The sequence below is a fragment of the Gymnoscopelus microlampas genome (genome assembly GCF_963454915.1).
Source record: "Gymnoscopelus microlampas genome assembly, chromosome: 14".
NCBI lineage: Eukaryota > Metazoa > Chordata > Actinopteri > Myctophiformes > Myctophidae > Gymnoscopelus > Gymnoscopelus microlampas.
Window position 1 is genome coordinate 30726195 of NC_139951.1, and position 17720 is coordinate 30743914.

At 41.2% G+C, this 17720-nt stretch overlaps 1 protein-coding gene across 2 annotated transcripts in view; it reads right to left on the reverse strand.

Moving 5' to 3' along the window:
• myo1d (myosin 1D) overlaps positions 1–7858 on the reverse strand; it is a 129278-nt gene extending 121420 nt beyond the window's left edge. For both annotated transcript variants that reach the window (XR_014602296.1, XM_084078890.1), the window contains exon 1: positions 7337–7858. Coding sequence is in view for 1 of the 2 variants with exons in the window: in XM_084078890.1 (XP_083935016.1) it covers positions 7337–7431 (95 nt within the window). In the remaining variant the exon portion in view is untranslated. The remainder of the gene's footprint in view (positions 1–7336) is intronic.
• Positions 7859–17720: the final 9862 nt, after the last annotated feature.

The following is a 17720-nucleotide window of genomic DNA, read 5'->3' on the forward strand; positions in this document are numbered from 1 at the left end:
CTTCAGACAATGTAGCAGCATATAGGGAATAATAATGATAATAGTAAAGAAGAAAAAAAAAGTGAAAGAAAGAGAAACGCGCAAGCAAAGAAATAGTAGTTTTATAATGGTTTAAGCCAGGTGTCTAAGGTGTTAGATGTAGAGGGAAGGGTCTCTCTGCAGATACAGACACCACCACACACTTCTAACGGTTCATAAGTGAGTTCACTTAGACAAAGAAATCATGACACGATGAAAGAACAGTGTTCAGTGCAGCGAATAGTGCATGTGGGTGTGTGTGACTCATCATGCAGAGACTGTGAAGTGATGTGAGGCCGTGGGCTGGCTGTGAAAGTGAGTAAAGCGCTCCACCCCCACCGAGCCTCAAGGCACCACTCCAACAGGTGCACAAGAGAACAATAGAACACAGGAGAAACAGGAGAATGACATCATGGCCTCACACACACACACACACACACACACACACACAGACCAATGCAACACAACCCCTCTCTTACTCACCAACACAACATTAGGGGTTCCCGTAAGAGCCCCTTTAGCCGTAATGATAAAACATTCATTCATTCAGTAAATGAGCCTCACTCTGAGATAGCAGATAAGAGTGTCGTAGTATAAATGCCTCTTGTCAGCGGGTGAGAGAGGGGGGGGGCTGCTGGGAGCTCGCATCTGAACTCTGCAGGTGATGTGGCAGTTGGACTGAGGATGCGTGGCTCATTAAAGAGCCAGACACCTTTAAACAGGAGGCCCAACCAAGTCAAACATCTAGTGGCATTATACCACCCAGTAGCTCAGGGTGTGTATTTGTCAGTGCATGGTATTACTGTAAGACTGGACTCACTAGACTGAATTTGAGGACTGGAGGTGATTCTACAGTATGTATCCGAACTTTACCCTAAAGAGATGGGGGGTGGAGAGAGAGAGAGACAGACAGACAGACAGACAGACAGACAGACAGACAGACAGACAGACAGACAGACAGACAGACAGACAGACAGACAAAACAGAGAGAGAGGGAGTGACACACTGAGAGAAAGAGAGAGAGACAGAGAGAAATGCTAATGTTGGTGCTGTCTAAATATATATCCTGCATGTATCATACACCCAAATACACGCACGCACATACTGTACACACACACACAACACGCAGTGCATGGTAGAGAAAAGAGACAGAAACGAGAAAAAGACAAACGGAGGACAGACCAAGACAGAGAGAGAGAGAGAGAGAGACAGCAGGCATTAACAACACTGCAAACTTGTGCTGCACGTCCTACAGCCAACCTCGCCTGCCAACGCAGGCAGTCCACAAATGAGACGTCTGAGAGGGCTGGCCTGCTGAACTTATTTTGGGGGGGAATAAAGCTCCACGAGCACAGCCCCTGTTTATGTAAGGATGGTAATATGTTTCAGATTACAGGGGGGTTGTATGGAAATTCTTGTGGCGAGACTGGACTTTTCATTGCTGGAGAACAGCAGAGGCGGCCCGCGACTTTGTGCTTTTTCTCAATAAGCTGTTCCCCCCTCAATCGTTAGAAAGAATTCTCTTGGCATCGCCGGCGGCTTGTGCCAGGAGGCACTGGAGCAACAATTCAGGGTACAAAGAAGGGAGACAGCTTCCTTAAAAAGCAGTGGTATAAATTTAGGCCCTATATGTAGTAGTGCCAAAACCAGAGGCTTTATTCAATTTGGCTTATCAGCCTCTTATGGGTCTATCAGATACCTTTAAGCCTGTCATTATGACTGACGTGTGCTCCCGCCACACTGGTGTTGGCAAGGAGACGAGTCAAAGAGGCCAGTGAGGAAGGGAAAGGAAACGGGAGAGCACTCTCTATCTGACTTCATCTATAAATATTTCTCTTCCAGTCACTGACCACCACCGAGAGGAAAGAGAGAGAGAAACAACAATTTAATAGGCAGGTTGGGATCAAATATTCTTAGAGAAATCTGTGGCGTGTTATCGCCCATTTTCATGTTGGCCGCTGGTCTCAGATCTGTCTGTCAGTTTCTCTCTACACACGGAGGAGGATTGACATGAAAGGCATGAAAATATGTGAGATCTGGCAAAAGAATCTTCCGTGCCAGTGTGTAAACTCCAACGGAGCATGGATAAGGAGCGGGCCTAAGCCATATGAACAAACACTGTCTAGTACATAACATTTGTTTTGATACTTTCACCTGTGCACTGAATGTAAAAGAAAATGCAGGTCCTTGCCCTATTGGCTAGTGTCTCGCACAAAAAGGAAGTATACACATGCTAACCCTTGACCGTGCCACTGATGTGGATCGAATCGCTCCATCTGAGCCACCGGGGTACTTCGATACCGGGTGAGACAGAGAAGGGTGGAGTCGGGTTGCGTGGCGCCTCTATCTGCCGTTACATCTATAAATGAGCATTTACACACCTGAGACGGGACAGCCATTGTTCCAATTACTCTCGGACGTTCAAAGTTAAACGGCAGCGGGTGAAAGTGATTAGCTGTTGTTCTTCTGTGGTATACACTTTGGAAACAGATTTAAATCTTAAAGAAACACCCAGCCTGTCTGTCATATGATTCCCAGCCATGCTAGGAGAAGAGCTACAGGAAACAATGAAATGTGAGGACCAAAGTCAAGGAAATGCCAATGGGAAGAAGAGGCCAGCTTCCCTGCTTCCTTGCCCTCACCCCCCCTCCATATTATTGGAGGCTTCCGGTTCACAATCCCCTCAAACGCCACACAAGTTTAAAGGTTAAAGCACTTAATATATCCATGGGAGCAGTTCATACACTCACAGAGGAAAGGGGAATTCTGGTTATGATCACTATATCATAATGTTATAATTGCTTATGGATTGAATACATTGAATTCTATTATTTAGCATCCTTGCTGTGTTAAAAAAAAGGTCCTAACTGCAGAGCCAGGTGGAGGTATATTGGCAGCTACTAGCCTCTATTTCTTGTGTTTTTTGCAATTGTTTTAATGTAAACAAATCACAGAAATGCTAAATTCATGTTCAAGTCGTCTAAACTTGCTGGCATACTTTCCTTTGTCTGAATTCGTATTGTCTTGTGAGGCAAACCCCACCCATGGGACTCAAGTAGTAACAGTATATATTGGGTCATATTCTGACCCATATACTGCCAGATGAAAGCTGTCTTCTTGACTCTGTTTCATTCATCCAAACACAACAAGCCTGTGTAAAGAAATAATTGAGCTTCATGGTGAGAGAACACAGAATCAGCCTAATGGCCTCCATGGTAAAGTGCATGTCAGCTATTTAATCTGAAGTATCACACGCCCATTTGGATGAAGAAGAATTCCGAAAATGCTGCTAATTGTTTTGGAAAAACACAGCGGTTTGCCAGGAAAGTTTCGCTGCTCTCCCAGGGACAGACAAAACAACAGTGCCTCATAAAGACAAGCTCAGCAGTGATAACATTGTACCATGCTGGCGGGCTACAAGTAAGACCAGTTGGATGTACAATGGATACAGTAGCTGGATAGAGTCAGACCCGTGGAGAGTTCGTTTTGCTGCTTACTACATCTAGCAACTTACTCACCATTGTTATTTGAGTGGCTTAACTTCAAGCAGTCTCACCTTTGTTCTTGCCAACCATGTAAGAACTCCAAACTAAGCATGCAGAGATCTAATCTATGCAAGTACATACATTACAAATAGATTTTTCTATGGGCTTCACAAAACGCAGCCCTATTGGGCTCAGCAGTGCCAACTAGAAATGTGAGCTCCTCGGAGCACATATCTCCGGCATGCTGGATTGCCTAACCAGGGCTGTGCAAGACTGCAAGTAATGTGTTGTGATGCTGATTTGAAAGATTTGGTGTGGAGTGTCTTCCTTGGCCTACTGGGAGTGTGCATGCAAAAGTTTGACGCCGATCAGTCCAACTGTGCACAGACAAACAGACAGGGGCAAAAACATAATCTCTGCCCTCTGACCGGTGGCCTGGCGGAGATAATAAGGCTCTTCTGCCAACTGGTAAATTCAGGCAGAATTCCCAAGACCTCTACAGGAACGCAGCATAAATGGTTTTCCGACCAAATCTCCACAAAACACTGGGCATCTGCTATGCTCTATTTATGGACTTTCTCTCCGAGAGGCCAAACCATTCAACCCCACGTTAAACAAAGTAAATGTCAACTGCAACAAGCAAAGTCTGGCCAAATCAAGGGGCAAGGGGACAATCTTCCAGAAATCATTCTTCACATGCAATCACTGGGGGACTTGGCCATTATTTGCCACTTATCATGGCAACTTGGCAAGCAATTAACTCAGAGGCTGGTTTCTCAAAGACAGTGTAAAACACACCCCAGAGACATGTAGCTCCATGGAACTTCACCTAGTTCCTTTAAGTAACTACAGCAGGACAGGGAGGTAGTCAGACCCCTCATGACCCCAAGTGCTCCTACTCCACATTGTACTAATTTAACACCTGCACGTGTGCGCACATGTGCACGCACGCACACGCACACACACACACACACACACACACACACACACACACACACACACACACACACACTGAGGGGAAAGAAGCAAAAAGGAAGTGCTCCTGGTTGGTCACACCCTCTGCAAATAACAATCTGCACACGCCATCTCCGGACCGCGCGGTCCTACTGGAGGGAAAACAAACAGGCAGAAAATGGGGGAGAGCTTGGAAAAGGGAGGCATGCTGCCCTACTGCTTACATTAGGGGCGGCAGTGGCTCAGAGGGAACTGGAAAACCGCAAGGTTCCCAGTTCGATCCCGGGCTGGGGCGCTCCCCTAGAGTTAGTGTCGAAGTGTCCTTGAGCAAGACGCTGAACCCCTAATTGCTCCTGATGAGCAGGTTGGTGCCTTGCATGGTTTCCTCCGCCATTGGTGTATGAATGTGTGTGTGAATGCGTTAATGGCACAATCAATGTAAATCGCTTTGGATAAAAGCGCTATATAAATGCACCAATTACCATTTACATTCTGGTCCTCCGCCTTGGCTGACAATGACTGCCATGCTGGACAGGACACACCAAAGTTAACAGTGATGGTTGTAAAACACAATGTATCATTTATTAGCGCTGAGTTCCACCTCATTAAAAAAAAGAAAGTCTAAGCCATTATTTACCAAGCGAAGATATGCTGAATGTTTGGCCTTGCCCTGTTTCACACACATTACAGTCAACCACACACATACATCAAAACTCCTGAGTCCTGCTTTTTGCTACTGATCAGCAAGCAAGAGAGTTAAGCTCAATGGCAGGTAACAGGAGTTCAGCTAGGAGGATTCAGGGCTAAACTGTGGAGCCACGGGTGAAAACTCAAGGATTACATACTAAAATATTGACTAGGTAAGTGTGTGTACAGTGATCCATCTATCAAGGGCAAGTAAATACTGTTAATTACCATAATACCAGTATTAACACTGGACATAGTAGTAGTACTGGACATAGAACTAAAATGTATAGTGTTCGTTCGTTAGTCACCTGTGCCCAAATTTGCCACCAGTCTTCAGCATTGGAACTAAAACAAAAACGTTGCCTTAAAGTTGTGATACGGCTCACGCAGGAGTGTATCTATGTGAAATGACTTACAGGATGATGAGTACAGTTTATGAATGTTTACTGATACTGAAACAAACAATATAGCTTAGAGAGGTAGAATCTAGAACTCCACCAATTCGGTAAAGCCTAATGTAAAACATTTTGATTGTGAGACAAGTATAAATTAGCTGTAAGCGGGCTCTTGCAACAAGTGGGTCTCACCACACACACACAAGGGCCAATTACACTTGTTTTACAAAAGGCTGAAAAGCCTCTTTATCTGCAGCAAAAGCCGGTCACCTGAGTTGGCAAGAAAAGGTGTCATAAACCTATATTTAGTTTGTTCTGGGGTCAAATCAGTGGTTTAAGTCATTGTCACTGACAATACCCATGTTGGCCAAAACTAAGCTACAGATTCACAGAAAACAAGAGCCATCTGCAATGCATCCTTGAGATGATCCAGAGATTTACAAGCCACAGCAATTAAAGTAAATATTGGTTACCCAGGGGGTCTAAAGTCCAACTTAGATGGATAACGGTTGAGCAATCCTGTGCAGTATTTCAGCACCAAGGTGAGGTCACCGTACAATAAGGAAATGGTGATACTGGTAAATGGCACTGGTAAACTGATGCTAATAGCCTTGGGCTGCCAAATACCTGCCTGAAGAAAAATAACACCAACAAAACAAGGTCTTCAAGATTTTCCATGTGATATAGATAAAAACAAGAGATCAATTATTCTTTTCATGGGTTCATACATACAGCAGGTCTTTCTAAACAGACCTTTCCAGTGGAAATATCACACTTTGGTGCTGAGAAGGCCACTGTGTCACTGTGTCATCTGGTGATGCAGTCCATCACAGTGTGTAGTCACACTACTGTTCTGGGATGTGTGTTTTAGGTTTCCCCACCGATGTAATGGAATGAGGTGGGGTGGCAGATTCATGAGAGCCTTTGGAAAATGTCCACCCTCAGACACGTTCACTGACGTTCACCGACAGCCTGGCTTGCCATCACCAAACTGCTGAAACCACAGCTGATGCAAACTAGCCTGTATGGGAACTGGCTGGTTCAAATGATGCTGTGTCAATGGGAGCACTGTGATTCTTTGGGTGGAGTCCCATTCAAACACAGCATGGCTCAAAGAATATTACCGGCCCAACGGAAAAGACAACATAAAATGGAATGTCCTCAGTAGTGGCTCAATCCAAGACCAGATCAGAGCCACAATTGTTTCTACCTTTGTGAATAGGATCACAACTGAACATGGGTAGTAGCATACAACTTTCAATTGACAGTATGCCAAGTATAGGGTCCATATGTCTGACTTGTTCTGTTAATTCAAATCAAACTATCAAAAGGATGAGAACAGCCCAAAGTCAGCGACTTTTAAAATGATACTTACACAGGCCCCCAGTCCGTTATTATGCCTAATTACAGTCCAATCTGTCTGTACATACACCTGTTGCTGGCATTTATATCAAAATGTGAAATTGTGGACATCAAAAAATTATTCAAAATACTATAACAAGAACCTGGGTGACGCGGTACTGTGGTAGACCATAGAGTTATAACATATATCGGGGTAGACTAGACCAGTGGTTCTCAAAGTGGGGTCAAGGGACCCTCAGTGTTCTTTGAGGGGGTTCCTTGTACACTCTCAGGGTTATGGGGGTCCTTGAAATTAAATAGTTTGAGAACCACGGGGACTAATAGACGTACGTGACAATGATGCTGTCGCAGCGCGCTGTTCAGTGACAGACAGACAGACCGCTGAAACCTCAAAGGTGAACGACCCTGGTGGTCGCTGCTGTTAGGTTTACTCACCTAAGTTTGAGGTTGGCCATGAATTCTTCCAGAGAAACGTTGTCCAGAAGGACAAAGTCAGCCTTTCCAAACTCCAAACTCTCGTGTTCTGCCATAGCTGACTTTATCTTTTCCTTATTCGGCTCCGTTGGAGAAAATATTTGCTATAACTTCAAAGTAAGTGAAGCCCACCGCGGGCAGCAAAGGTAAACAATGGCGAGCTGCTGCACGCAGAGCACCTACTCAGTTGTGTGAGCGGAATGGTCCATTTTATTCGAGTTTACAGTCGTGGTGGTTAAATTATATTTTCGCTCATTTAATATATAAAAAGGTCGCAAAACGTAAATTGACAGGAAAAAAAGAGGGAGATATAACAATGTAAACTTTTGTCGATTTTTGTGTTGCTACTAGCAACTATTTCCCCGTGTTTCTGACAGAAGTGACAAATTAATTCCACATTAGTTTCATATCCATGCAAACTTGTTGCTTTTCGCCGAATGATGTCCTCCCGTTATTAGACTGAGACGCAGTCCATCCATACTGCAGCGCTCTCTCTCTCTTTCTTTCCTTGGATGTCCCTCGTCCCGTCCCTATCAATGTTGCCATTTGTGTGAGAGGAATAAGCAACCAGATCTAGGAAAATGAGCCCAAAAGAAGAAACTTTAAGCCACATGAGTTGAGTACTTAAAACATATATGCGTCGGCTATTTGAAAATAGCCGATCTTCCCAATGCGACTATTTAAAAAAAACTTGCAATAAAATGTGGAATATTTGGAATGTTTTTGAAGCAACACAAATGCTCCCCCTGGCACAAAACATTTTCATGAAAATATTTGAGAACCACAGGTTTTCATAATAATTAAAAATGCTGGAAGCAAAGCCTAAATAAGCAAGCAAGTACACGTTAGAAACCAGCCCAAAAAAACGCGACCCGCAACTTAGCCAACTACCAATTTTTACAAGCAACTTTTCAGAAAAAGAAGCCCAAAGTCGCTTATAATAAGCCGACATGGCAACATTGGTCCCGACACACTACTGACCAATAGCATTGAATGCCCCGCCCCCCACCCTGCATTGAGGTGTTGGTTAGAATTTGTGTGTAACATGAAAACTATTAGAACAATTTCTCTAGACCGCTTTGAACTGTTTCTTTGTACATACCTCAGTGATGACGGGCTCATTGCTGAGTTGTAGATAAATAGACCCATCTTAGTGAAAGCATCAAGTTTGGCTTTCACTTTTCTACCATCTATGCCCATATAAGGACAAATAAAGAATTGTTTATCGACATTTGCCCCATTGCTTTTTAATTGGACTACATTTAGAGCTGGAGCTTAGGGAACCATGTGGATCAGGGAGCTCAAATCGAATTGACTTTAGTTTGTTTTAAACCAATACCTATATAGTTGTTCATATTATATTGAATGTTTAACATCACGCTGACTATCATTACAGGACAGGTAGATAATAAGGTGTCTTATTCTGTATTCTTCTAGCCTACCACAGTAAGCTGCTCTCTGCTGCCTGTGCTGATAGTTCTGAGATGTTAAATAATCCTAAACGTAACTTCCTCTTGCTTTCATAGATGCTATGGTACCATCTTGTGTCAAACAGAGGCAAGTGACTCACAGTCTGCTTCTATAGTAGCCTACTGTAACTGTACAATATATTACAATGTTAATCTGCATTATTAGTAAGTAGGCCATTAAACATTTGATTCTGTGAAGAAAAAAATGTAATATTTAATTATATGAGATGCTACTTTTAATAATACCCTTTGTTTTGCGGTTTGTTTTACGGTTGTCTTTTTTACAGAATCAAATGTTTTATGGTCATGATTCACCAGGAGCCTGGATGGCTTGATTCTAGGCTTAAAATAATTTATATAAATATTTTTGATGTGGGCCCCTGCCCTGGTCCCATGCAGGCTCATAACAGACCCCCCCCCCCCCCCCCCCCAACACACTGTAGCACAGAAACTACAGGATCAACAGCACACATACTCACAATTAACGGCAAAAGCATAATAACAAATGTGTAATTTATGCTCTCTCATACAATGGTGTCGTGTACCGAAAATACCGGCTCATGTATACAAGCTCACAACACCTCGTGCATGTGAAGTGTTGTGAGCTTTTACATCTAATAACTATTTTCAACATGTTGTGACACCATTGTATGACGAAGTATTAGGCTTAAGACAAAAACCTTCACAGAATGGTATCATGATGGTTTTCAATAGGCCTTTTGGGGCTCTGTTATTGACATGAATTGACAAGAAAGGTACATTTAATAACCTTGACAATTCATGCAAAGGCTCTGGCTGAGCTCTTGGGCCCCTGGGCAGTAGTTCTGTTTGGTAATTCACCCCTACAAGCAGTACTGATGTCTTCTGCAACACCCACACACAAGTGTGTTGATGTCTGAAAATAAACAGAATGTACAGTACTTTCACCTGCAGCAAGTAATAATTGCAGCTTGCCTACCGTAACATGGCAATCTTCAGGAACATTTTAATTTCAAAACCAGGCTCCAATGCTGTTCCCAAAGTGCTCCTTTGAAAATATGTAGACAAAATAATTCAGCCATTCTCATTTGAAACATTATTTTTCTTTTTCTTTTTTTACATCTCCCTCATGCAACTGCTTGTCTTTTTAGTCAGTCTGCTGTACCTTGACAAATGGGATTTTTAAACAGGACAGTCTTTCTCTGCAATGTACCCTTGTTCGTGTCCCTACAAATAATTATTGGTGCAGTGTTTCTTTTTGTTGTAATGCAACGTAAGAGTTTTATTCCAAAAAGTAAGTTAGTATACAAATGATGTAGGGATGAAAGTGAAGCACATTACTTTACTAAAAATGATGTGTTATCTTAAGACTTTTGCATACAAGTTGTTAGTTCTGTTTCTTAGCATGTAAACACTGTTTTTACACAGATTGCATGCTTTTTTGTAATTCAGCCTTGAAATATATTTGCAGACCCCACTCCCGACACTCCTTCACCTTGATGGAGGTGGAGTGAAAGCCACAGCAGTTCTTCTCCCAGTTCCCATGGACCTGGCGAGTGACGATGCCCTGACTCCTTGGGTGGGGACCATTCAACCAGAGACGGGCATAGGTGCCACATTTGTCCGGGCACACACCTCTTGGGCCGCTGCAGGATGTTAGAAGGGCTTTGTAGAAGAGGCGCTTCTACAAAAAAACATTCCAAATATTCCACATTTTATTGCAAGTTTTTTTTTAAATAGTCGCATTGTGAACTTGTAGATCGGCTATTTTCAAATAGCCGACGCATATATGTTTGTGTCTATGTATGTGGCTTAAAGTTGCTTCTTTTAGGCTCATTTACCTAGATCTGTGAAGCCCACCGGTCAAAATAATGAATTAATCTGTGAAGCCCACCGGTCAAAATAATTAATTAAGACCGGGAAAGCATCTGTGTCATTTTAGATTTCTTTGGCTATTCAAAAATAGCAGATATACAAGCTCATAGTGCGGCACCGAGTGCTGCGCTATGAGCTTGTAGATCTGCTATTTTTTTTAAATCGTGAACTTTTGTGCAAATCTTTAAATATATATATATTTTTAAAGCGAACACTTTTAACTCAAATCTTTCCCAGCAAGCACAATGACGTCATGATGACGTTATGATGACGCCCGGTCATCACCCCGGTGACGTTCAGGACTAGGCCAGATCACAGCCCATATGGGGATGATCTTTACGTCATTTACAGGACGTCATCACCGGGACATCATATGGACATTTGGACAGCAATTTTGGGTGATGAGAAATGTGTTTAGATGACGTCCTGGAAGTGACGTTTTTGTGGTCAGGATTAAATTTGGTTGAAATCAGGTGATATTCTGCGCCAGATCTGACTTGTCTTGGTTTGGCTTGATCTAGCCCCAATCGAGACGTCACTGATTGGTCCGGGTCCTGACTGTGCTTGCTGGGTTGCTTCTGGGGAGGGTCCCTAGAACAACACATTTTGAGATGGCGGTCTGCGGCCAAATACATATCGTTTTGGGGGCCCTTGACATGAATGTTTGAGAAACATTGATTATAGCAACATAAGTTTTTTTTTAAAAACTGTTAGTATTTAGAAGACATTTGTAGAATCCCCAGAAGCAAAGATTTGAGTTACAAATGTTCGCTTTAAAAATATACATATTCAAAGATTTGCACAACTTTTCATGATTTTTCAAAGAATTGCAGATCTGCAAGCTCATAGCGCGGCTATGAGCTTCCCGGTCTTAATGGGTTAAGACTTTGCATTCCACGTGGGCGTCGCACATCTTCTCTTTGGTGGTGGAGTTGGTGGCTTGCCACGCCTGGTTCAGGATGGTATAGGAAGCAGGAGTTCTTTGCTGCATGTGGTTTCAAGTCCTCATCTTCCTCTGGCGGCCTTGGCTTGCATAGCCATTTCCATCATTTAGTTTCATCTGACCCTATGGGGGAAGCTGCGCCTATAGGGTCGGTGGAACATGGCACAGAGAGAATTCATAATGAGAGAATGAGTGGAACCAATGTGAATCATTCTATTTGATATAAAAAGTTGTCCATAATTAATCTACCGACTGCTGCCTTCTGACATGCCATTCTTCTTATGGCTCTGTACCAGCATCTGAGCTAAAGGAAAATAAGAATGACTGTATATTTGGTAGCATTGGTTAAGATACATACTGGCAGCTCACAGAGTTTCACAGTATATACTGGTATATGACTTTAGGATAAAAAGATAATAAGACATGTGATAGCCTGCAGACTTTGTATGCAAATACATATTACATGTTATGTATGCAGCGCATCACCTTTTACGGTAAAGCTGCATGGTGAAATGTTGACCCTTTATGTTTCAAAGCTTGAGCTCAGTTTGAAAAACTAAAATGTTTAAAGCAAATAAAGTAAAACCGCACGTCAGACAAAAGTTGAGTTTTGTCATACAATGCTCAGAATAATCACTTATTATTCTAAAGTTTTATTATCTTTATACGTGTATATCGCAATAAAGGTTGAGCACAGTTGTGTCTTAACATGTTAAACAGCATCTGGGAAAACAAGAGCGTATTTGATGTATAATGCATGATTTTTATGTTCACTCTGTCATCTAGCTATTAAACATCAGTGGGCAAAAGCAGGTTACTTACAGAATTTATGTTCCCTGAGCAGCCCACTGCACAAGATGCCAGAAAATCTAAGAAAATCATCTGGGTATGACAACAGTTACATAAGATGACATTTATAGTTTAACTTCTGTTACAATCATATTCATCAGATGTCTGGATGAATATATATGCATGATTTGTGGATAATATGTTCAGCATTGTGATCATCAGAAAGCATAGGACTAAGTTTAGCCAATAAACATCTTCGTGAGGGCCAATATCCTTGGAGGAAAACAACAATTTTGTACATCTGGCTGTGTTACAATGTGCAGGCTACTATAAATAAATGTACCTTGAACCCTCCAATCATGAGCTGTTTCATAAGAGAGCTTGTAGTGGTTCACAAGAGAGAAGCCCACGTGAATTCTGAAACAGAATAATATATCATATATCATATCAAGCATCTTGAGGTCTATGTCCAGTCCTTTGAAATAACAGAGAAAGTTCAGTTAAGTGTTTGATAGAGAATCAGGTAACATAAAAGTATGGAAACCACATTGGACAATATGTGGTTTAAACCATTCATGTCTGGAAGAATAAAGATACATTGTTTTGGAATGATGCATGAAAGATAATATATCTTTAAAAAAGATGCAAATATCTTACGATAGGCAAAAGCCATTCTGTATTACAGTCGCTACAGTACATAGGAAATCTAAGTGATGATGATATTGTACCAAATAGTGATTTGTGAAATATGTGGAGAACAGACATTTTGGTAAAAGTGTCTCTCTTTGCAATAAAACAATTGTTCGAGTTAGTACGGTTTAGCTATGATAGGGTCAGAATGCATATTGACAAACTACACAATCATTATCAGATATGCTTTATTATAGTGTTTGTACTAGCTCATGTGACTCCTAACACCTACCTCTAAAATAAATTGTACTTTTTAATAAACTAAATCAATCAGTACATTGATTTTGGTAAGTCTAGTGCCAATAGATTTTATCATACTTTCCCCAGGCATCTACAGATTGATATGCTGGCTTTTAGTTGTAGTTGGCTTGTGTTTATTTTAAGGCTTGACATTAACACTGCTGATATCAAGCAAGCAGTGCATCAACTGTTTGTTTAATTCACATCCCACACATGCTCTACTGGCTACAGCTGCACATATTGCTATAGGCTTATCTATTTATATATGCTATTTATGCATTGTTCAGTCTGTGTGTACAGTAGTTCAGTTTTCAGCGCATTGCTGCAAGCAACATATCTCAGGAGCACATAGAGGGAATTCCTAAAAATGTACAAACGTTCAGACGTCCAACTATTTACGAGTTTAAATGTAGGTGGTTAAAGGTCAAAGGTCAAGGTCACTGTAACCTATTCTCTGTCCCATTCTCATGAAGGTAATATATCAGGAATGCCTGGAGGGAATGTCATTATAGCTAGCATATTTAAACCAATTTAAACTAAAAATGGAATAAAATCAGTATTGAGCAAGTTCACACTTTTTGGCATGACATCCATGAGATAGACGTAACTAGCCATGTCCTGAAACCAGACTTCACACCCACATGTCACAGAAACTTTGAGAAAGGCCTACGTTTCCTTCTGCTGCTGTGTGTGATTAAATGTTTTACATACTTAGTTAATAGTGCTGACGATTCTGAATCTGATTCTGATTCTAAGGGCTAATTTATACTTTGTGTTTTTCTATAGTTTTCAATTGGAAAATCAGTTATTTTGAGTGAGTGACACTGACACAGTTGTGCGAGTATAAATTAGGCTTCAAATACATGTGCGAAATTAGGAACTAGAAAATGACTCATGATGAAGTTAGAGATAAGTGGAGAACAATCAAGGTATCTCTTATGCAACCTTGGGAATCCACATTATCCTCCAAATCCTACTCTAAATGCCTTGTAGTCAATATTTTATACCAAAATATATAAACCAAAATAAGGAATGGAACATACACTCTCCTTAAAATAAATACATACTGTACATAAATATATAAATAAAAACCTATTAGCATTCAGTATGGAATGCTACATCCATATTTAATCAGTAGACATATTGCCATAGTAAGCAGTTCTGGTCAAGAATGACCTCAGAACATATTACTGTACATTGATTGGTTAAGAGTACTGTAAGGGCAAAGGGGTTTTCTTGCATCAGCACAATATAAGAGCAGCCCTATGACTATACATTAAGAATGCAAACATATCACCCCCCCCCCCCCCTTATTTCATTTTGATCACACTTCACTAATACAGTTCATATTTCTATTCCTTTGATCATTCCTATAAATAATGATACTGTGAAGTACCTATAATCTGGAGCTATTAATAAGGAGTCTCCATATTAACAATCCACCCATTCATTAAAGATGGCAAATTATGGGGAAAAACCATAGGTGGGGAAACACATTTGCTGTACAGAGGTGGACATTTCCAGTACAACCGCCACTAGAGGTCAGTAGTTGTAATGCAACTTCCCTACAGCTGCCAAGGCCCTGCCAAAAGTGCACATGGGTCCTTCCAGCCTTCCTGTTTGTTTGTTTGTTTGTTTGTTTGTTTGTTTGTTTGTTTGTTTTTTGTTTAACTTTATTACTTACTGTAACTATTAAAACCCATGAACTTGTAAACAGGAGTCATCACCATGCCGGCTTGTGATGGACATTTTTGTCAAATAAGATTTTTTTGCAAAATGAGTAGTCAATAATATTACCTGAAACACATAGGCCTAGTCCTAAATATACAATATAATAGTGGACTCTTAACACATTTAAAGATGATCATATTTCTGCATGAATTAAATCAGTGCCCTAGCTATTCTGTCATTTAAATACTTTCAGTACAGTAAGTGCTTTCAGCGCAAATGACATGAACAAAATAAGAACATTATCATTTTATAATTATAATATAATATATGCTGTATTATATTATACCGGTAGTTCTTTTTTTATTCTATCGGATACATTTTTCCATGAACGAACACGTCGATGACCCTGTCCTGTCCCCTGCTTGTAACACAACAACGTGAACGCAATCCCACATCCCAGAACAGAGGTACAGTACATGATGGCCTACTGTAAAAATACATGCACAAACAAACTCAGTTGCCAGGGCAGTGAGGGCACTGGCGCTAAAGTCATAGCAGACTCTTCATGAAAAATAGTTGGCATGGGGACTCTGTTGGCAGCCAGTGAGTTGACAGGCCATCACACATACGTATGGCTGGGCCATTAGTAGCTGGGATGTGTTACTCAGTATCAATGGCAGAGAACTGACATGGGCTTCTGGGGCCTAGTGGTTACTTACTGCATGACCAAAACATAATTTACAGTACAGTATGTCCATGTCAAGTCCCATTGAATACTTTTATATAATGTAAATTATATGTTTTCTAACATTGGCATGTAACCCTGACGATTGATTGATTGATTGACAGATAGCAAAGGAAATGCCAGTGTTCAGGAAACTCACAGGGTGCACAGTTACTGGAAAGGCGAGTAGGTCAATTGAAACTAAAATAGGATGAGTCTTAATATACAAATGATAAGAATAAAAAGTGAAACATTGAAGAATAGAAGAACAATCCACACATGTACATGTGTGTATACAGTATGGATACACATGGCAGTAACAATACTAAGTAGATCAAATAAAATAGAATACACAACAATAACTCCCATAAGTACCGGTATGTTGTTCATAAGAAACCAAGTTGCCTGTCACCACGCTATGTTTATACCTCTTGCTTATCACTCCGTTTATTCTCTCTCCCTCTTCCACACACGCACGCACGCACGCACGCACGCACGCACGCACGCACGCACGCACGCACGCACGCACGCACGCACGCACACACACACACACACACACACACTCTGCCGCTGTCCCCTGGCAGTAAACGCTCAGGGCTACATGTCCTTATATGGGTATGTGGCTGTAGGCATATGGCCTGATGGTAAAGTCAGCCTCACTTGTCATTTGCCTGTCCAGTAGCTCCAGTAGCATTTATTTACATTTTTAAATTTGAAGGATGATACCAGCCTTTTTGAAATGTGGGTCCCAGGATTATATTGATCAAAACACTTCCAAATCACACAGAACTTACCACACTCCATCAAAATGCTATTCTGATGTTGGTGTTCTCACTTCAATTTTGTAATTTAGGTCCATTGTGGAGAGGAGGGGGCATTAGCTTATGGCAAAATGGACCTATTAAAACATCTAAGTGAGAACACAAATATCAGAATAGTATTTTGATTAAGTGGTTGAGGAATGAAATCCTTTCTTATTACTAATGAAAACTGTTTTGAGTAATGAAATCCTTTCAATGTAAGAGTGACAAAGGCTTGTATGGTCCTTTAAAAATGTGGTGTTGAAATAAAAACATTCTATAACATGATAAAATGAGACGGACTGAGAAATGACACGGACTGAAATGCATAGAACATCATTTAGGCCCTCATTGATGCTCTCTGTCTGACCACAAACAAGTAGGAAATGGATCACCACCACAGCTGCTTCTCTGCGTGGGATTGAATTGCATATGGTTAAGTATATGAGACGCATAGCCTAAATGGCAGCAGAAGCCGTGCACAGTATTATTAGAACTCCCTTTGGACTTTTCGCCGAAACTATAGCATCTCGTGCCTCTAGACGGGACCCTACAAAAGCCACTTGTTTACCGTGGGCTCACTTGGCACTGTGCCCAACTGGAGGCGAAGCAGGTAGAGGCGAGCTGATTGAGTAATGAGTTCAATCAAAATGAAAGGGGATTTTTTTTATATCAATACCACTGAAACCTTATACTACTTGGCTGACTGGAGTCCTACAATGAAATACCGTTGCTGAAAATAGCCGATCCACAAGCTGCTTGTGGTCCGTTGTGAGCTTACAGATCTGCCATTTTCCTGCGAAAGTTTTCCCCAGAATAGTGATGCTGTTGTCATATTGGAGAATCTAAATATATCGCACTGCACCAAAAAGGCTACAATGTAGAGTAGTAGTCTGCTGCTATTTTAACTGCTTCTTCCAGTTGATATTTATAACCGTGCACCTTATGTATATATCATGTACCTTACAGTGTAGTTATATATAATTCACACTACCCACGTAAATTTCAATTTCAGCAAAATCTAACTTTCTTTTTTACACATGTAAAGCTGTAATGTGACAATAAAGTTGCGTAGTGGAACTTGATCCGGTGTGTGTGACTGTGTGTGTGTGCGTACTGCCAGGTCAAACATTTCAATGCTTCCATTTACCTCTTCCTTTAATCT